The 21,612-nt window shown below is 44.0% G+C and overlaps 1 protein-coding gene across 1 annotated transcript in view; it reads left to right on the top strand.

The window, feature by feature from the left end:
- LOC115131694 (voltage-dependent L-type calcium channel subunit alpha-1D-like) overlaps nt 1-21,612 on the top strand; it is a 190,148-nt gene that overhangs the window by 162,900 nt on the left and 5,636 nt on the right. Inside the window, exons 34-47 of the mRNA XM_065003103.1 lie at nt 42-133; nt 797-956; nt 2,033-2,160; nt 2,309-2,405; nt 2,606-2,708; nt 2,816-2,917; nt 7,529-7,662; nt 10,235-10,351; nt 10,962-11,374; nt 13,479-13,607; nt 14,948-15,114; nt 15,420-15,526; nt 15,772-15,926; nt 17,330-17,495. Of these exons, the coding sequence (XP_064859175.1) occupies nt 42-133; nt 797-956; nt 2,033-2,160; nt 2,309-2,405; nt 2,606-2,708; nt 2,816-2,917; nt 7,529-7,662; nt 10,235-10,351; nt 10,962-11,374; nt 13,479-13,607; nt 14,948-15,114; nt 15,420-15,526; nt 15,772-15,926; nt 17,330-17,495 (2,070 nt within the window). The remainder of the gene's footprint in view (nt 1-41; nt 134-796; nt 957-2,032; nt 2,161-2,308; nt 2,406-2,605; nt 2,709-2,815; nt 2,918-7,528; nt 7,663-10,234; nt 10,352-10,961; nt 11,375-13,478; nt 13,608-14,947; nt 15,115-15,419; nt 15,527-15,771; nt 15,927-17,329; nt 17,496-21,612) is intronic.

Genomic DNA, 21,612 nt, shown 5'->3' with positions numbered 1-21,612 from the left:
TATGTAAACTGACCCTTGTTTATCTATACTGTTTGTTTCAGGTGTTTGGGAAGGTAGCCATGGTGGACGGCACCCACATCAACAGGAACAACAACTTTCAGACCTTCCCTCAGGCCGTGCTGTTGCTCTTTAGGTCTGTAGGGGTCAGGGGGTCAGCATGAGGGGTCACAGGGGCAGAGTTCACCCAGACAATGTAGCATTGAAGCGCAAGACTAAACTTCTTTGCTATTTCGGTCCCGTAGCTACCACGTTGTAAGAGCACGAAGCGAACCCATGCACATGCACAGATACTACGTGTGACTGTCTGAGAGCGAAGTCATACTTCTTCCTCATCGCAAATTCTGCATTGCTGCTCGTGCAACGTCATTCCTCTAAAGTCACCTTTAACAATGTTTTGACCCTTAAAGGGATAGTTCGGGAATTTAGCAATGAAGTCCAGCATAAAGGAAGTTATGCTAGCTGTATCCAAAGACTTCCAGTCTTTGTGCTAAGCTAGTTAGCATTGGCTTGCGAAACTATCTCAAATTTCATAAAAATGGTATCCACAAGTTCATCCGACTCTGGGGAAGTAGATAAAGGGCCTCATTGCCAAAATCCCAAACTATCCCTAAAAGTCTTCATCAGGAGATGTGGTTGTGAAAAGATTATGGTAATGCTGACTAGGCTATCTTATGAGTGATGTTTTTGTCTCAGGTGTACCACAGGCGAGGTAGGGAGATATGTTGATGACATATGGTTGTGAAGGTTGTGCAAAGGTTATGCTGAGGTATCTTGACAAGTCATGTCTTGGTCTCAGGTGTGCCACGGGGGAGGCGTGGCAGGAGATCATGTTGGCGTGTGTGTCTGGAAAGCTGTGTGACCCAGAGTCCGACTACAACCCTGGAGAGGAGATGACCTGTGGAGCCAGCTTCGCCTACATCTACTTCATCAGCTTCTACATGCTCTGTGCCTTCCTGGTGCATAAATACACTTAGATACACACCATTCTGTACATACTGTACATACTTATACACTAGGCTTGCGCTGTATACCGTATATACCGTATACCGGGGTATTTGGAAACAGCCATGGGATAGTTTTTCAATATCGTCAAAACTATTTAACAGTAAATGTGAATATTTGTAGCTACATTTAAAGTTAATACCTGCAGTCAAATTGTGAAATACGTTAGGAGCTAAAGCAGATTGCGTTCCTCATTTCATCTGTCATGTTATTTTACATTATGAAGGTTACCGTAGTTCTCCAGAACAGTTGAGCCAGTCACGTGTTTGTAAATAGCACAACGGAAGAAAGAGAGCTGCAGAGTCCATAGCATGTTATATCTAGCGGTGAGTCTCAGGTGTGTGGTGCACATGAGATAATGAAGTTACAGTTGTATGCAATTCACTACTAAATGTTTGCCATCAGATATCTTATAATGGCTTTCTACCAGGAGTCGAAGAGCTCTGGATGAGTTATCTTAACAGCTGCCATTTGTTCCCTGTGCTTCCTACTAGCATTTCTCTGCTCCATATACACATGCTGCTCTTTCTTCAGAAAAGCATGCATCGCAGCTTTGTTCATTTGCACAATTTCTCATTCACTTTCGCTTGTAAATGTCCACACTCACCGAAAATAACATTTGGTTATGCTTGCATAACTTTATGAGCTTAATTTTCCTATCTTTGCAATTAGTTTATGTTTGTTTTCACTCATTAGCATTTAGCTAACAGCGTCTATGTGATTTCATTATTAGTTTGTGCTTATTTTGATAGCGTTCTGGTAATAGAGGCCCAATGGGCCCGTCTTGCATTTTTAGCACCCCCTTGTGTTCTATGCCGGTAATACCATAAATCATGGGATGAGAGAAGGTTGGTATGAAGATATGAAAATCTGGAAAAAGCCCAAGCCTATTATACACTCAGCAGACACACACTGAAACACATACACAGCAGCATACAGGCATCCACTATAAATTCTCACAAATATGCTCACACAGATACAGGCCTATATTCCCACAATAACTGTAGCCTGTTCTGTTCTTCTAATCTAGATTATCAATTTGTTTGTGGCTGTCATCATGGACAACTTTGACTATCTGACTCGTGATTGGTCGATCCTGGGTCCTCACCACTTGGACGAGTTTAAGAGGATCTGGTCTGAGTATGACCCAGAGGCCAAGTAAGTGTGTTTTGTGTGTCTATTTAGTGCAAATATGTGGTTGTATTAACCTGTGTGAGATTATGTTTGAGATTAATTTCTGTCTGTTCTGTTGCAATAGTCTCTGAGTGTATGTTTATATCTTGCTCTCTCTCTTTCTCTGACACAGGGGCAGGATTAAACATCTGGACGTGGTCACTCTGCTCCGACGAATTCAGCCTCCTTTGGGCTTCGGCAAACTCTGTCCTCATAGAGTGGCCTGCAAGGTACACCATCTCTCTGGTCTCTCTCTCTCTCTCTCTCTCTCTTTCTCCTTTTCTCTGCTATGATATCCCTCTCTCTCGCTCTCTATTTTTCTCCCTCACTCTCGCTTGTAACTCTCTGTCTCTCTCTCTCTCAAATGTATCTGGCATGTGTTGATACCTATAAACAGCATGTAAGTAACTCTCCTTTTTCCTTCTCTCAGAGACTGGTGGCCATGAACATGCCTCTAAACAGCGATGGCACCGTGATGTTCAATGCTACCCTATTTGCATTAGTACGCACAGCCCTGAAGATCAAAACTGATGGTAGGAGACACACACACACACACACACATACCACATCACCACAACAGTATCATCTGTACAGTTTGTATTGATAGTGACAGGACATGTGTTGTTTATCTGTGCTGTAGGTAATCTGGAGCAGGCCAACGAGGAGCTGAGAGCAGTCATCAAGAAGATCTGGAAGAGGACCAGTATGAAGCTACTGGACCAAGTGGTGCCCCCTGCTGGTGGTCAGTCAAAACACACTATCCTAGTAGCAACACACAAATTAGATCCCGGTAGCATATATAGACCCACACGCCCAACATCCCAGCACACTATCACACAGAAATATATTACACACACACATAATGCCTTCTCATTGTAAATACACAACAAACTCCCCCTCGCACACATAATGCCTTCTCAACAAACTCCCCCTCTCACCCATAATGCCTTCTCAATGTATATACACAACAAACTCCCCCTCGCACACATAATGCCTTCTCAACAAACTCCCCCTCTCACCCATAATGCCTTCTCAATGTATATACACAACAAACTCCCCCTCTCACACATAATGCCTTCTCAATGTATATACACAACAAACTCCCCCTCGCACACATAATGCCTTCTCAACAAACTCCCCTTCTCACACATAATGCCTTCTCGATGTATATATACAACAAACTCCCCCTCTCACACATAATGCCTTCTCAATGTATATACACAACAAACTCCCCCTCTCACACATAATGCCTTCTCAATGTATATACACAACAAACTCCCCCTCTCACACATAATGCCTTCTCAATGTATATACACAACAAACTCCCCTTCTCACACATAATGCCTTCTCAATGTATATACACAACAAACTCCCCCTCTCACACATAATGCCTTCTCAATGTATATACACAACAAACTCCCCTTCTCACACATAATGCCTTCTCAATGTATATACACAACAAACTCCCCCTCTCACACATAATGCCTTTTCATTGTAAATACACAACAAACTCCCCCTCTCACACATAATGCCTTCTCAATGTATATATACAACAAACTCCCCTTCTCACACATAATGCCTTCTCAATGTATATACACAACAAACTCCCCTTCTCACACATAATGCCTTCTCAATGTATATATACAACAAACTCCCCCGCACACATAATGCCTTTTCATTGTAAATACACAACAAACTCCCCACATCAATGTATATATACAACAAATGCCTTCTCACATGCCTATAATGTATATACAAACAAACTCCCCTTCTCACACATAATGCCTTCTCAATGTATATATACAACAAACTCCCCCTCTCACACATAATGCCTTTTCATTGTAAATACACAACAAACTCCCCCTCGCACACATAATGCCTTTTCATTGTAAATACACAACAAACTCCCCCTCTCACACATAATGCCTTCTCAATGTATATACACAACAAACTCCCCCTCTCACACATAATGCCTTCTCAATGTATATATACAACAAACTCCCCCTCGCACACATAATGCCTTTTCATTGTAAATACACAACAAACTCCCCTTCTCACACATAATGCCTTCTCAATGTATATATACAACAAACTCCCCTTCTCACACATAATGCCTTTTCATTGTAAATACACAACAAACTCCCCTTGCCTCATTGTAAATACATAACAAACTCCCCTCGCCTAATGCCTCATTGTAAATACACAACAAACTCCCCTTCTCACACATAATGCCTTTTCATTGTAAATACACAACAAACTCCCCCTCGCACACATAATGCCTTTTCATTGTAAATACACAACAAACTCCCCCTCTCACACATAATGCCTTTTCATTGTAAATACACAACAAACTCCCCCTCGCACACATAATGCCTTTTCATTGTAAATACACAACAAACTCCCCCTCGCACACATAATGCCTTTTCATTGTAAATACACAACAAACTCCCCCTTCTCACACATAATGCCTTCTCAATGTAAATACACAACAAACTCCCCCTTCTCACACATAATGCCTTTTCATTGTAAATACACAACAAACTCCCCCTCTCACACATAATGCCTTCTCAATGTATATACACAACAAACTCCCTCTCACACATAATGCCTTCTCAATGTAAATATACAACAAACTCCCCTTCTCACACATAATGCCTTTTCATTGTATATACACAACAAACTCCCCCTCACATAATGCACACATAATGCCTTCCCCCTCAATGTATATAAATACAAACAAACTCCCCTTCTCACACATAATGCCTTCTCAATGTATATAATACAACAAACTCCCCTCGCACACATAATGCCTTTTCATTGTAAATACACAACAAACTCCCCTCTCACACATAATGCCTTCTCAATGTATATACACAACAAACTCCCTCACACATAATGCTCACAACAAACTCCCCCTCTCACAACAAACTCCCCTTCTCACACATAATGCCTTCTCAATGTATATACACAACAAACTCCCCCTCTCACACATAATGCCTTCTCAATGTATATATACAACAAACTCCCCTTCTCACACATAATGCCTTCTCAATGTATCTATACAACAAACTCCCCTTCTCACACATAATGCCTTCTCAATGTATATATACAACAAACTCCCCCTCTCACACATAATGCCTTCTCAATGTATCTATACAACAAACTCCCCTTCTCACACATAATGCCTTCTCAATGTATATATACAACAAACTCCCCCTCTCACACATAATGCCTTCTCAATGTATATACACAACAAACTCCCCCTCTCACACATAATGCCTTCTCAATGTATCTATACAACAAACTCCCCCTCTCACACATAATGCCTTCTCAATGTATATACACAACAAACTCCCCCTCTCACACATAATGCCTTCTCAATGTATCTATACAACAAACTCCCCCTCTCACACATAATAGCCTACACACACACACACTCTCTCACTCATGATTTCAGCTGTGCCCTGCTGTTTTCTGCTCTCATGTTCTCCGCAGTGTTTTTGATCTGTGTGTGTGTGTATCTTCACTCTTTCTTTCCTGTTCCGGATACCACTGGAGGTTCCAGGGCGACTGTTTCTGTGACTGTTACTGTGACTATTACTGTTACTGTGTGCTAGGCATTGGGCTTGCATGGCCTCATAGTGGTAGATCACTGTTTGTCAGTGCATGCCGTACCTCTCCTACTAAACTCTCTTTCTCTCCATCTCTGTCTCTCTGTCTGTCCTTATCTCCCTCTGTCTCTCTCTCTCTGTCTCACTCTCTCTCTCTCCCTGTCTCACTCTCTCTCTCTCTCTGTCTCTGTCTCGCATTCTCTCTCCCTGTCTCACTCTCTCTCTCTGTCTCTCTCTCGCTTTCTCTCTCCCTGTCTCACTCTCTCTCTCTCTCGCTTTTTCTCTGTCTGTACTTATCTCTGTATGTCATTATCTCTGTCTGTCTTTATCTCTGTCTGTCTGTCCGTCTCTCTCTCTCTCTCTCTCTCTCTCTCTCTCTCTCTCTCTCTCTCTCTCTGTTTGAGCTTTTCCACAGCTTCTGGTCCTTTCCTCTATACTGTATATCTGTGTATATAAAAAAAAAGACTCTTAAGAACTTCAGAATATTCTGAAGCAGTTCTGTTTTAGGGTGGTGGCATGGAACTAGTGTTGCCTCATTTTTTCGAACTCTGTCCCCAATGTGCTTGTTTAAAGTGACACAGACCCCTGCTTCAGAATCATTCTCACTCACTCACACACAGACACACACACATTGTACTGTAAATGCTCACTTTGATATACTCTTGTATAAATCTTCTACATCTATTTTTACATTGCTCTCATATGTGTGCGCACACACGCACATGCTACCACATGCTACCACAAGCACACACAGATACACACTAACACTAACATACTCACATTTATACCTAGTTCTGCTTGCTTGCATGTGCTCAGTAGAGTCTAACTGCATATTGTGCTCCTTAACACCCCAAATCCCTCTACTGGAGTGGATCTCAACTGTTTGAATACATTCCCAGGGCTGCCTCTTTTTAGTCATATCATAAATCAACGTAACAAAAACAGATTGGCGCATTAACTCCTATTTGAAGTGCCTTGCTTTACTTAGTAAATTGCTCATAATAACCCGTATGAATGGTACTATTTTAACCTGCAGACTCAAGAAAGTAGATTCTGGAGGGGTCCTGTGCCTCTGTGGTCCTGCCTGTGCCCTGTCTGCTATGTCTGCCCTCTCTTTCTGCCTCCTGGGCTGGGCTGGGCAGGGGGTTATTAATAGAAGTGATAGTTTAGAAGATGTCAATAGGCCTAATAGAAATCTTATAATTCTTAGGAATTACAGGATCTCTATGGGAGGCCCAGCATTTAACTAGCATCGAACCATAGTTCAGCTAAGGTTTCGGTTTAATTTGAGGTGTACCAGTGAGGTATACCAGTTCTGTTTTAGGGTGGTGGCATGGAACTACAGTTGCCTCTTCTCTCCGACCTCTGTCCCCAGGCCTGAAAGATGTAATTGAGGATCTATATTCTATTATTGAATTATTATTGAGTTATTATCGAGTTATTATTGAGTTATTGTAGTCTTTGACCTACAGAGGCAGCTTCAGATACAGTAAAAACACCATCAACATGGATGTATATGAATGATACAGGTGATATGAGATTTCAGTGCATGAAGGTCCAGTACAGCACAGGGATCTAGGGAATAGTGTCTTATCATTTAAAGGATAACCTCATGGTTAGGGTCCAGAATCTGAGGGGAGCGGCCGGGGCGTGGGGAAGCGAAATGAGGTTGGGACTCCCAGAATGCTGTGCAGTGACCTCATGTCTGACACAGGAAGCGTTTGTGTGGTCTGTTCACCTAGATGATGAGGTAACCGTGGGGAAGTTCTATGCCACCTTCCTGATACAGGACTACTTTAGGAAATTCAAGAAACGTAAAGAGGAGGGCCTGGTAGGGGTGCACGCCTCCCAGAACAACACAGCCATCGCTCTACAGGTGAGTATCGGTGTGTGTGTACTGTTTGTGTGTTTGCGAGCGAGCATTTGCGTTTGTGCATGTGTGCGTTTGTGTACGTGCGCGCGTTTGTGTGTGTGTGTGTGCATGCGTATGTGTGTTTGAGAGAGAGCAAGCGTCTACAAAATGTGCGAAGAAATGTGTGTGAAGAGAAAGTGTGTGCCTGAAACACTGAGAATCTGTGTGCTAATGTTGTGATTTATGATTCAGCAGGTCATTCATGATCAAAGCTATTGGTGTACAGTATGACCCTGTTTATGTGATGACGTACATCAATGTATGTCTCTTTCTGAGAGGCATGTGTCTTCATCTCTATGTTAATGTTGACAATGGTATGTGTGCGTATCCCAAAAGGTTCCCCATTCCCTCTATCGTGCACTACCATGGCTCTGGTCACTATGTAGGGAATAGGATGCCATTTGGGACGCAACCATTTCTGTCCGCTCACCATCGCCATCCAATGTTTTCACGTGTCTATCACCCATCAGCTCATGAAGCTCTCACTCACAGCAGCTTTTTTCTGTTTCCGTCACCGTTAGCTTCAAGCCATGAGGGTTTTTTCTGTTTCCGTCACCTTTAGCTTCAAGCCATGAGGGTTTTTTCTGTTTCCGTCACCGTTAGCTTCAAGCCATGAGGTTTTCTCTGTTTCCGTCACCTTTAGCTTCAAGCCATTCGTTTATTTTCTGTTTCCGTCACCGTTAGCTTCAAGCCATTCATTTATTTTCTGTTTCCGTCACCGTTAGCTTCAAGCCATTCATTTATTTTCTGTTTCCGTCACCGTTAGCTTCAAGCCATGAGGTTTTCTCTGTTTCCGTCACCGTTAGCTTCAAGCCATGAGGTTTTTCTCTGTTTCCGTCACCGTTAGCTTCAAGCCATGAGGTTTTTCTCTGTTTCCGTCACCGTTAGCTTCAAGCCATTCATTTATTTTCTGTTTCCGTCACCGTTAGCTTCAAGCCATTCATTTATTTTCTGTTTCCGTCACCGTTAGCTTCAAGCCATTCATTTATGTTCTGTTTCCGTCGCCGTTAGCTTCAAGCCATTCATTTATGTTCTGTTTCCGTCACCGATAGCTTCAAGCCATTCATTTATTTTCTGTTTCCGTCACCGTTAGCTTCAAGCCATTCATTTATTTTCTGTTTCCGTCACCGTTAGCTTCAAGCCATGAGGTTTTTCTCTGTTTCCGTCACTGTTAGCTTCAAGCCATTCATTTATTTTCTGTTTCCGTCACCGTTAGCTTCAAGCCATTCATTTATTTTCTGTTTCCGTCACCGTTAGCTTCAAGCCATGAGGTTTTTCTCTGTTTCCGTCACTGTTAGCTTCAAGCCATTCATTTATTTTCTGTTTCCGTCACCGTTAGCTTCAAGCCATTCATTTATTTTCTGTTTCCGTCACCGTTAGCTTCAAGCCATGAGGTTTTTCTCTGTTTCCGTCACCGTTAGCTTCAAGCCATTCGTTTATTTTCTGTTTCCGTCACTGTTAACTTCAAGCCATTCATTTATTTTCTGTTTCCGTCACCGTTAGCTTCAAGCCATGAGGTTTTTCTCTGTTTCCGTCACCATTAGCTTCAAGCCATGAGGTTTTTCTCTGTTTCCGTCACCGTTAGCTTCAAGCCATGAGGTTTTTCTCTGTTTCCGTCACCGTTAGCTTCAAGCCATGAGGTTTTTCTCTGTTTCCGTTACCGTTAGCTTCAAGCCATGAGGTTTTTCTCTGTTTCCGTTACCGTTAGCTTCAAGTCATGAGGTTTTTCTCTGTTTCCGTTACCGTTAGCTTCAAGCCATGAGGTTTTTCTCTGTTTCCGTCACCGTTAGCTTCAAGCCATGAGGTTTTTCTCTGTTTCCGTTACCGTTAGCTTCAAGCCATGAGGTTTTTCTCTGTTTCCGTTACCGTTAGCTTCAAGTCATGAGGTTTTTCTCTGTTTCCGTTACCGTTAGCTTCAAGCCATGAGGTTTTTCTCTGTTTCCGTCACCGTTAGCTTCAAGCCATGAGGTTTTTTCTGTTTCCGTCACCGTTAGCTTCAAGCCATGAGGGTTTACCGTTTAGCTATTCCTCTCTATATCTCCTCATATCCCTCATATTCCTAGATATACTTTTCTTCATTGAAATTGATCTATAGTAAGTAAAGTACAGTATATGCCTATTCTAATAACTGTAATACTGAGTAGTTGCAATTTTTTCTACACTGCCAAATATGTAACCAAAATGTCTCACATAACCAAGCGAGCACCCTTTGGTGAGGGAGAGCTGTATCACACAGTCAGAATAATGTCATTTCATAGGAGACACACGAGGGGCAGGGCACATTCAGGGGAGCACATTTTGTTTGTCTCTTATAAATGTTCTCATCTCTCACAGTCTGTCTAGCACCGTCCTATATGGGCGTCTGTAAACTTCAGGTTTTGCGTGAGAGCCAGCAAAGGGCAGCTGTGTGTGTGTGTCTGCGTGTGTTTTTGATCATGTTTGTGTGTGTGTGTGTGTGTGTGTGAAGAGCCTCTTTGCCTGAAAGAGAACCCCTCCTACCAGCCCTTAGCCCCTCCCTCTATTGTCATGGTTACAGGCTGGCCTTCGCACGCTACATGATATCGGGCCTGAAATTCGACGAGCGATATCATGTGACCTGCAAGATGACGAGCTAGTAGACTTTATTCCAGAGGAGGACGAGGAGATTTATAGGGTAACTTGTTCAATTAATCTGCCTGAGGGAGTAAATGTATGGCACATATATTTATTTTGTCTTGCTGGAATGGATTGGTTGGGTAAATGGAATTTTAGGGTAATGGTAGTCTATAATGCCCCACATCAATGTCCCTATTGGAGGTATACACTGTACACAGCAGACATAGACATACACAGTCTGTAATATGACATTTTATTTGTATAGCGCAGCGCCTTGCATCTACAGGCCAAAATCGCAATGCTCTAAACTCAGTCACAAAGGTGGACTGGACATCGTTGCATAGATCAGACCTGTAGGTGTAGGAAAAGGACAATGTACTATGTTAATCTCAGAGGAAGTAAGCCATTTGGTGTTCTTCTGTTTTTCTTTTTTCAGTTGATATGAAAAAAAAGCTATTATAGTGCCTCCATTTTGCTCACATATACCATGAAACATTGAACCAGCTTCTGAACTTATTTTCCGCCCATACAATGATTTCTGAAAGGAAAGCAAATCAACAATCACAACAATTCAACCCAGTTTGCACATAAGTAGCGTTGCATATTCATCCTCCGTGTTGGAACAGAAAGTAGTCTCTGACCATTTGACCTTGAGTCTTCTTCCACAGCGCAACGGCGGCCTGTTCGGTAACCACGTCAACCACGTGAACGGGGACCACCACCGGCGCTCATCGAGTCACCAAACCAACGCCACCCAGCGGCCCCTGCAAGTACAGCCGCCTCCACACTACGCCCACATGGAGCAGCCGGTGGGGCGTCTCTGCCGGGCCAATGCCATGTCCCACCCTAACCACCACCATCGCCACCACCACCACAACTCCTCCTACGGCAAGTCGCCCAAGTCCACCAACATCAACTTGAACAATGCCAACGTGTCCAGTCTGCCCAACGGAGGAGGGCACCACCACCGCTACTACGAGCACGCTCCGCCCCCCGCCAACGGTTACCCTGGACACCGTGGCGGCCCCTACTACCCCGACTACGACAAGCCACCTCCTCGTGGCACGCCCCAAGGACAAAGGTGACCACACACTGACCATCAGCCATCTCTCTCTCTCTGGCCGTGAAATTAAATGGGTGACGAGTCATGTGTTGTTGAATGGGATTGATTACTTATAGTAAGAGCGAATGGGGAAACGTCTAATGCTTGAAGCTTCATGTACTATAAACTTCAAATGCAACAATAATTTAGAAACTATAATGTCTAACCTTTAAACTCTTCCGTCCCTCCTTGTCAATTCACCTGAGCGACTCTCTGAGTCCCTCGTAGTCATACAGCTGTCTACGTGTGTATGATGATGTCAACACTAAGAGTTGTTGTACAATACAACAAACCTGGGATATAACTTAGCATGCAGGGTAAGCATGCGGCTACCATTAGCCATAAGGCCATTCTGTGTATCTATCATTACAGATTGCCAAAGGCAGGACCTAGCCTCTCCTTATCAAACGTTTTCCTTGTCACTGACCTATAGCACGTACCCTCTCAGACCCTCCCTTAAACTGACCAATCCCAGCTTTTTCATTCCATATAAGTGACTAACAACACACATTTTATATTTCTTCAGGCTACCATCACACAAGCAGTCCATGCATCTCCCTGGAGCACCCCAGGGTTGGGTTCAACGTCCATTTCAATTATTTTCATTTCAGAAAATGTTGTCCCCCCCAAACATTGGTACACACATCTGTCACCCCTCTGTCTTCCTTCTTCTATTATACATATATAAGAATGCATGTATATGTTTCATATACTGTATGATATATATGTGACTCCCTACCCTTTCTGTTCTCTCCTCCTTTTCTTCTACCTAACCAAATGCTTTCTCTCAACCATCTCTCTGCTTTCTTGGACAGAAGGCGCTACTATGAGACCTATGTTAGGTACTGTATGTTACTTTCCTAGGTATGTCTAGAGCCGTATGTGTCCACCATGACAAAGGGGAACTTTTCATTTGAATTCCGTTTTTTGGGGCCAGTTTGTGACTGACTGCATCCCTTCTAAGGTTGCAAAATGCCTGTAACTGGTTCTGGCAATATTCCAACCGGGATTTCTGGAAAACCTCTGAGTTTTGGGGAAGGTACTGGAATTTTGCAACCCTAATCCCTGCTCAGTTAGTGCTGAGTGTTCTAGTCAGTCATCCCTCTCCCTGTCTCTGCACCACCACCTGTCTGTGGAGTAGTATCTCTTGACCCAGTGTTCTGATGTTTGACAGAGAAAGGAGAGGCCTGATTGGCCAGCACACTGCCTAGCCCTAGACCAGTCTTGCTGTGTCCATGTGTCTGCTAGGAAGAGAGCTCTGCTAAAAGAGAATTGAACTGAAGTGCTTGCTTTGGAGGAACTCGGATGCTCAAACCACATGGATATGTATGGAAACTTACCTTACTCACCCTAGCTCTGATACTTCCTAAGAGGCCAACAACGACCAGTATAAAAACCCTCAGAAATGTGTTTCAATAAAGGGTCAGTTCACCTAAATTACAAAATTATACTGGTTTCCTTATCCTGTAAGCAGTCTATGGACAAACCAAAGCATAGATTGCTGTTCTCCCTTGTCCATAGACTGCTTGCAGGGTAAGGAAACCAAAATGTAATTGTGTAATTTGGGTCAACTATCCCTTTAAGTAAACCATGGATGAGATGGGTAATAAGGAAATGTAAGTTTTGATACATTTGATTGAAGACTTCCCAAATGAACGTACAGGAAACCATAGTTTTCCTTTGACAAAAGAAGTGTTAGTGAACACTGAGGGATGCTCTTCGATACTATATGCTATGTCCACTGGTCTACTGCTTCTACTGTCTATGTCACTGTTGTCTTGATGAGGCTGCGGTGGTGGATGATGAGGGCGTTGGTTCTGTTGCATCGCTGCCCCCTGGAGGCTGGAGGTTTGCGTCTGCATGGCAGTGCATGGCCCTGTTCCCCCACGACCCCCCTCGCAGTCCAACACCACCAGTGGAGGCTAGTGAAGGGAGGTCCGCTCATAGTAATGTCTGGAACCGGTACCATTCTATTCATTCCATTCGAGCCATTACAATGAGCCCATCCTCCGATTTGAAAGTGACACCAGCCTCCACTGGGCACCACCCCTCCTCTGAACCCTGACTCCTCACCCCCTCCTAGGTCCCACGTGGGAGACGTCCGTCACCCGACCATCCGGCGGGAGGAGGAGTTTGACGATGACAGGTACTCAGGAGAGTACTATAGCGGGGAGGAGTTCTACGAGGACGACAGCATGTTGTCAGGAGACAGGTAAAGTAACACTCCACCTGTATAGCCTCACAGAAATACATGTCTTATCTTATATATTGTTTATACACTATAAATACAAAAGTGTGTGGACACCCCTTCAAATTATTGGATTTGGCTATTTCAGCCTCACCCGTTGCTGACAGGTGTATAAAATTGAGCACACAGCCATGCAATCTCCATAGACAATCATTGGCAGTAGAATGACCTGTACTGAAGAGCTCAGTGACTTTCAATGTGGAACCGCCATAGGATGCAACCTTTCCAACAAGTCAGTTCGTCAAATTTCTGCCGTGCTAGGGCTGTCCCGGTCAACTGTAATGGCAGTTATTGTGATGTGGAAACATCTAGGACACAACAACGGCTCAGCGCGAAGTGGTAGGCCACATAAGCTCACAGAACGGGACGGTCGAGTGCTGAAACACGTAGCGCGTAAAAGTCGTCTTTCTCTGATTGCAACACTTACTACCGAGTTCCAAACCGCCTCTGGAAACACCGTCAGCACAAGATCTGTTCATCGGGAGCTTCATGAAATGGGCTTCCATGGCCAAGCAGCCACACATAAGCCTAAGATCACCATGTGTAATGCCAAGTGTCAGCTGGAGTGGTATAAAGCCCACCGCCATTGGACTCTGGAGCAGTGGAAACGCGTTCTCTGGAGTGATGAATCATGCTTTACCATCTGGTAGGCCGACGGACAAATCTGGGTTTGGCAGATTCCAGGAGAACGCTACCTGCCCGAATGCTTAGTGCCAACTGTAAAGTCTGGTGAAGGAAGAATAATGTTCTGGGGCTGTTTTTCAACAGTTTGGGTAAGGCCCTTTCGTGTTTCATCATGGCAATGTCCCCATGCATAAAGCGAGGTCCATACAGAAATGTTTTGTTGAGATTGGTGAGAAAGAACCTGACTGGCCTGCACAGAGCCCTGACCTCAACCCCATCAAACACCTTTGGGATGAATTAGAACGCCGACTGTGAGCCAGGCCTAATCGTCCAACATTAGTGCCCGACCTCACTAATGCTCTTGTGGCTGAATGGAAGCAAGTCCTCGTATCCAACATCTAGTGGAAAGCCTTCCCAGAAGCGTAGAGGCTGTTATAGCAGCAAAGGGCGGACCAACTCCATATTAATGCCCATGATTTTGGAATGAGATGTTCGACAAGCAGGTGTCTACATACTTTTGGTCATGTAGTGTACCTCACAATTCGTTCTCTTCTGCTAGAGCAGGGGTCTCAAACTGGCGGCCCGCAAGCCAGATGTGGACCTGAAGCCTATTAAACCTGGCCCGCTATATTTTTTTAAAGTAGCTAGTTCACCTCCAACACCCTATCCTTGGCTTCCAGGAGGTCCTATAAAGAATACCTGGACAGGTACCAGAACAGTGACACGGAGTATGAGACTCCTAGAGGCTACCACCACCCCGACAGTTACTATGACGACGATGAGCAGCCCCTCTACCAAGATGGAAGGAGGTCGCCTAAGAGACGGATGCTTCCTGCCACGCCTCAAGGTAACGCCCCTCCTATCTACCCAGACATGCTTCTGATGCTTGTCATCAAATATACTGTTACTGAAGTTAGATAAAAGCTAATAGTTATTCACACACACACATGCACAGTTTTTGACTCTTTCATTAAACTGCCTTGCCACTGACTTGGTACTGTATATTTTTAAAGACACCTTCATGACATTTTGTTTGTTTGTGAATGTGTGTTGATGCCCTTTAGTTGCATGTCGTCATTGTTTCCTGCATGAGTAGTTTAGTTTCACTAGTTTCATCCTCCTGTCCTGTCCACCTATCCGCCACACACCCAGGTCACCGGAGGCCCTCCTTCAACTTTGAGTGTCTAAGAAGGCAAGGCAGTCAGGACGAGCTGCCACACCAACGCACTGCACTACCACTGCACCTAATGCAGCACCAGGTAACACATACACACTTCTCACAGTGCACTGCTGTAGAACTGCATGGAATGTACCACCAGGTAACACGTACAGTAGACAGCTCTGCGTCCGCACCGAATGCACCTCCATGTAGTTCACACATACATTCACACACATTCATATTACTAGTGCACTATGTTGCATGAATTGATTCAACAACACAGTGCTTCACCGGGGGTTCTAGACCAGTGTGTTTGTTACTTTCCGTCTGTCCCTTCCTCTACAGGTGATGGCTGTAGCAGGGCTGGACTCCAGCAGAGCCCACCGTCTCTCCCCCACCCGCTCCACCCGCTCCTGGGCCACTCCCCCCGCCACTCCGGCCAGTAAGGAACAGTCGCCCTACTACACGCCCCTCATCAGGGTCGATCTCCCCGGACGCAGGTATATAAAAGACTCCTTCATTGTTCTGTCTGTTCGTCTGATGAAGACTACAGATTGGTTTTAGTAATGTGAGACCCTTATTTTGTGACTAATGTGGACTTTTATTTTTAATATATCTGTTATTTTGGCACTTAACAAAATAAAATGACAAAATGACACATTGGTTTTCTAACATTGTAAGCAGTCTATGGACAAGGTATGACAGCAATTCATTCTTTGGGTTAGTTTTCCTGGCACTGTTTCCACATGCTGACGTTTTAGCATTTGTGGCACAAATCCCATTCAAGTAATAGGGCCGATATAAGTATCTTTCATGCATCATGTACAAAAATGCTTGTCCATAGACAGTTTACAGGGAAAGGAAACCAATATGTAATTTTGTCAGTTGGGTGAACTATCCCTTTAAGATAAAAGATGAAGATAAGAGCGTCTGCTAAATGACTTAAATGTAAATGTAAAGCGAGGAGCAGAACCGGAACGAGGAGCGGAACCCTCTCTCTTTGGAAGTTACGGGCTGAACATTCCTTCCCTTTTCCGAAATTCGAAAGATGCTAATACCTGCAAAAACTTTATTTTGAGATATTGGGACCATAAGGTTCTATCTGCAAAAAGATGATTCTGAGATAACTAGCTTTAAAGTTCAGAACACTCACTGGTTTTAATGTGGTTAGTCATTTTTATATTGCCTTCTTTTGAGCTTAAACAGCATGGGGGTATTTCGAGTTCTACATATCAAATCACATTTTATTTGTCACATGCACCGAATAGACCTACCATGAAATGCTTACTGACAAGCCCTAACCAACAAAAAAAGTGAGTTAGAAAATATTTGCGAAAAGAAAAAAACTAAAGTAATAAAAGAAAGTGACATAATAAAATAACAGTAACGAGGCTATATACAGGGGGAACCGGTACAGAGTCAGTGTGCGGGGGTACAGGTCAGTTGAGGTCATTTGTACATGTAGGTAGGGGTGAAGTGACTATGCATAGATAATAAACAGTGAGTAGTAGCAGTGTAAAAAAGACGGTCAATGCAAATAGCCATATAAGTAGAGAACATTGAACAGAACAGGGCTATGTCAATAACTACATTTTGACAAAAATGCAGATAGAACCTAATAGTCCCAAGCTCTCGATTTGACCAAATAACCAGTGAAAAACCCAAACACCGAAACTACTTCTGCTCGCTATACCACGCATCCCATTCCTTCGCGACAGAATCTTAAAACGATTAGTCTTGGAATGGTTGCAGGTGCCACGCTCACTTTGATTATTTTGTTCATAAGAAAGCTGTGTAGAACTCTGATAACAACCATCGAGTTACTATGTTCATTCAATCATTCTCATCCTTCACCTTTCCTCCATTGCACTCCAAGAGTGTCTGAATATCTTCTTCTCTTCAGGGAGAGTGCCTCCAGCAGCCAGGTGTCTGTGAGGAAGAGTTCGTGGTACACAGACGACCCAGAGTACTCCCAGAGGACCTACTCTCCCGTCCACCTCCAGCTGCCCCCAGAGTACCGACAGCATTACCACCAGAAGAGAGGCAGCGCTACCAGCCTGGTGGAGGCGGTGAGGCAGGGGAGGGCAGGGTGGGTGGGTGGGTTGGTGTCCAGGGGCCAGTTGCACCAGTCGGTCGTAAGTGTGTCGTAACTACGTCCAACTACGTCCAACGCTCTACGCCGGACCTAAAAATGATACCACCTGGGCATAATCCCTTTTATGAGCTACGCCTGGGTGTAGATTCTACACCTTGTAGGGGGCAGGGCCCACTTGCATAGTGTTTCCCTTAAAGGTTTAGCTTAAGGAATCATTTTCCCTTACCTAAGGGAATTGTTTAAGGGCGTTGCATCGAGCCCCTCAAATATTTCCTTATCTAAGTGCATACTTAATTAAGGTGTTTTACTGGCATGTATGGCAAAAGAGTATCTGGTTACCATTGAGACGGCCTGATTCCCTGAATAAACCTCTCTTCATTTTGTGAGATAGCAACTTAGAACTTCTACAATCAAGACAGGATAACCAAATTGCTCCAGAAGATAATGTTTTTTGTAGTTACTTTTTTTCAACTTGTTTATATTGCTTTCTAGTACAACAAGCTAGCTTCAGAGTAGCTATAGCTAACGAGCCAGCTAGCTTCAAGTAAAATCACATTTTATTTGTCACATATACGTGTTTAGCAGATGTTATTGCGGATGTAGCGAAATGCTTGTGCTTCTAGCTCCGACAGTGCAGTGATATCTAACAAGTAATATCTAACAGTTTCACAACATATACCCAAAATACACATAGATCTAAGTAAGGAATGGATTAAGAATATATACACATATATGTCAGAGCGGCATTGGACTAAGATATAGTGGCATAGTATAGAGTACAGTATATACAGTCGTGGCCAAAAGTTTTGAGAATGACACAAATATTAATTTTCACAAAGTCTGCTGCCTCAGTTTGTATGATGGCAATTTGCATATACTCCAGAATGTTATGAAGAGTGATCAGATGAATTGCAATTTATTGCAAAGTCCCTATTTTCCATGCAAATGAACTGAATCGCAAAAAAACATTTCCACTGCATTTCAGCCCTACCACAAAAGGACCAGATGACATCATGTCAGTAATTCTCTCGTTAACACAGGTGTGAGTGTTGACGAGGACAAGGCTGGAGATCACTCTGTCATGCTGATTGAGTTTGAATAACAGACTGGAAGCTTCAAAAGGAGGGTGGTGCTTGGAATCATTGTTCTTCCTCTGTCAACCATGGTTACCAGCAAGCGCCAGAACCGTCTCCTAAAGTTGATTCAGCTGCGGGATCGGGGCACCACCAGTTCAGAGCTTGCTCAGGAATGGCAGCAGACAGGTGTGAGTGCATCTACACGCACAGTGAGGCAAAGACTTTTGGAGGATGGCCTGGTGTCAAGAAGGGCAGCAAAGAAGCCACTTCTCTCCAGGGGAAACATCAGGGACAGACTGATATTCTGTAAAAGGTACACGGATTGGACTGCTGAGGACTGGGTTAAAGTCATTTTCTCTGATGAATCCCCTTTCCGATTGTTTGGGGCATCCGGAAAAAAGCTTGTCCGGAGAAGACAAGGTGAGTGCTACCATCAGTCCTGTGTCATGCCAACAGTAAAGCATCCCGAGGCCATTCGTGTGTGGGGTTGCTTCTCAGCCAAGGGAGTAGGTTCACTCACAATTTTGCCTAACAACACAGCCATGAATAAAGAATGGTACCAACACATCCTCCGAGAGCAACTTTTCCCAACATCCAGGAACAGTTTGGTGACGAACAATGCCTTTTCCAGCATGATGGAGCACCTTGCCATAAGGCAAAAGTGATCATTAAGTGGCTCGGGGACTAAAACATCAATATTTTGGGTCCATGGTCAGGAAACTCCCCAGACCTTAATCCCATTGTGAACTTGTGGTCAATCCTCAAGAGGCGGGTGGACAAACAAAAACCCACTTATTCTGACAAACTCCAAGCATTGATTATGCAAGAATGGGCTGCCATCAGTCAGGATGTGGCCCAGAAGTTAATTGACAGCATGCCAGGGTGGATTGCAGAGGTCTTGAAAAAGAAGTGTCAACACTGCAAATATTGACTCTTTGCATCAACTTCATGTAATTGTCAATAAAAGCCTTTGAAATGCTTGTAATTATACTTCAGTATTCCATAGTAACATCTGACAAAAATATCTAAAGATACTGAAGCAGCAGACTTTGTGGAAATTAATATTTGTGTCCTTCTAAAAAAATGGCTACGACAGTACATATGAGATGGGTTATGCAATATTTACACACAATTAAAGTACAGTTTACACATATGATATGAGTAATGCAAGATACGGAGACATTATTAAAGTGGCTAGTGTTTCCTAATCAATGTCTATAGACAGCAGCCTCTGATGTGCTGGAGATGCCTGTTTAACAGTCAGTGGTGTAGTATAGAATACAATACAGTATATACATATGAAATCGGTGATGTAATATGTAAACATGTAATATGTAATATGTAAACACAATTTAAAGTGAATAAGATACCATAGAATAGTGTGGAGTGCAGTTCATACAGTGGGGAGAACAAGTATTTACATTTACATTTACATTTAAGTCATTTAGCAGATGCTCTTATCCAGAGCGACTTACAAATTGGTGCATTCACCTTATGACATCCAGTGGAACAGTAGTGCATCTAAATCTTTTAAGGGGGGTGAGAGGGATTACTTTATCCTATCCTAGGTATTCCTTAAAGAGGTGGGGTTTCAGGTGTCTCCGGAAGGTGGTGATTGACTCCGCTGTCCTGGCGTCGTGAGGGAGTTTGTTCCACCATTGGGGGGCCAGAGCAGCGAACAGTTTTGACTGGGCTGAGCGGGAACTGTACTTCCTCAGTGGTAGGGAGGCGAGCAGGCCAGAGGTGGATGAACGCAGTGCCCTTGTTTGGGTGTAGGGCCTGATCAGAGCCTGGAGGTACTGAGGTGCCGTTCCCCTCACAGCTCCGTAGGCAAGCACCATGGTCTTGTAGCGGATGCGAGCTTCAACTGGAAGCCAGTGGAGAGAGCGGAGGATACACTGCCGATTTTGCAGGTTTTCCTACTTACAAAGCATGTAGAGGTCTGTAATTTTTATCATAGGTACAACTGTGAGAGACGGAATCTAAAACAAAAATCCAGAAAATCACATTGTATGATTTTTAAGTAATTAATTAGCATTTTATTGCATGACATAAGTATTTGATACATCAGAAAAGCAGAACTTCATATTTGGTACAGAAACCTTTGTTTGCAATTACAGAGATCATACGTTTCCTGTAGTTCTTGACCAGGTTTGCACACACTGCAGCGGGGATTTTGGCCCACTCCTCCATACAGACCTTCTCCAGATCCTTCAGGTTTCGGGGCTGTCGCTGGGCAATACGGACTTTCAGCTCCCTCCAAAGATTTTCTATTGGGTTCAGGTCTGGAGACTGGCTAGGCCACTCCAGGACCTTGAGATGCTTCTTACGGAGCCACTCCTTAGTTGCCCTGGCTGTGTGTTTCGGGTCGTTGTCATGCTGGAAGACCCAGCCACGACCCATCTTCAATGTTTTTACTGAGGGAATGAGGTTGTTGGCCAAGATTTCGCGATACATGGCCCCATCCATCCTCCCCTCAATACTGTGCAGTCGTCCTGTCCCCTTTGCAGAAAAGCATCCCCAAAGAATGATGTTTCCACCTCCATGCTTCACGGTTGGGATGGTGTTCTTGGGGTTGTACTCATCCTTCTTCTTCCTCCAAACACGGCGAGTGGAGTTTAGACCAAAAAGCTCTATTTTTGTCTCATCAGACCACATTACCTTCTCCCATTCCTCCTCTGGATCATCCAGGTGGTCAGATGGCCAGATGGCAAACTTCAGACGGGCCTGGACATGCGTTGGCTTGAGCAGGGGGACCTTGCGTGCGCTGCAGGATTTGAATCCATGACGGCATAGTGTGTTACTAAGGGTTTTCTTTGAGACTGTGGTCCCAGCTCTCTTCAGGTCATTGACCAGGTCCTGCCGTGTAGTTCTGGGCTGATCCCTCACCTTCCTCATGATCATTGATGCCCCACGAGGTGAGATCTTGCATGGAGCCCCAGACCGAGGGTGATTGACCGTCATCTTGAACTTCTTCTATTTTCTAATAATTGCGCCAACAGTTGTTGCCTTCTC

Source organism: Oncorhynchus nerka, linkage group LG2 (genome assembly GCF_034236695.1).
Source record: "Oncorhynchus nerka isolate Pitt River linkage group LG2, Oner_Uvic_2.0, whole genome shotgun sequence".
Classification (NCBI taxonomy): domain Eukaryota; kingdom Metazoa; phylum Chordata; class Actinopteri; order Salmoniformes; family Salmonidae; genus Oncorhynchus; species Oncorhynchus nerka.
The sequence above is the reverse complement of the archived record's forward strand: the minus strand, read 5'-3'. Positions and strand labels throughout refer to the sequence as shown.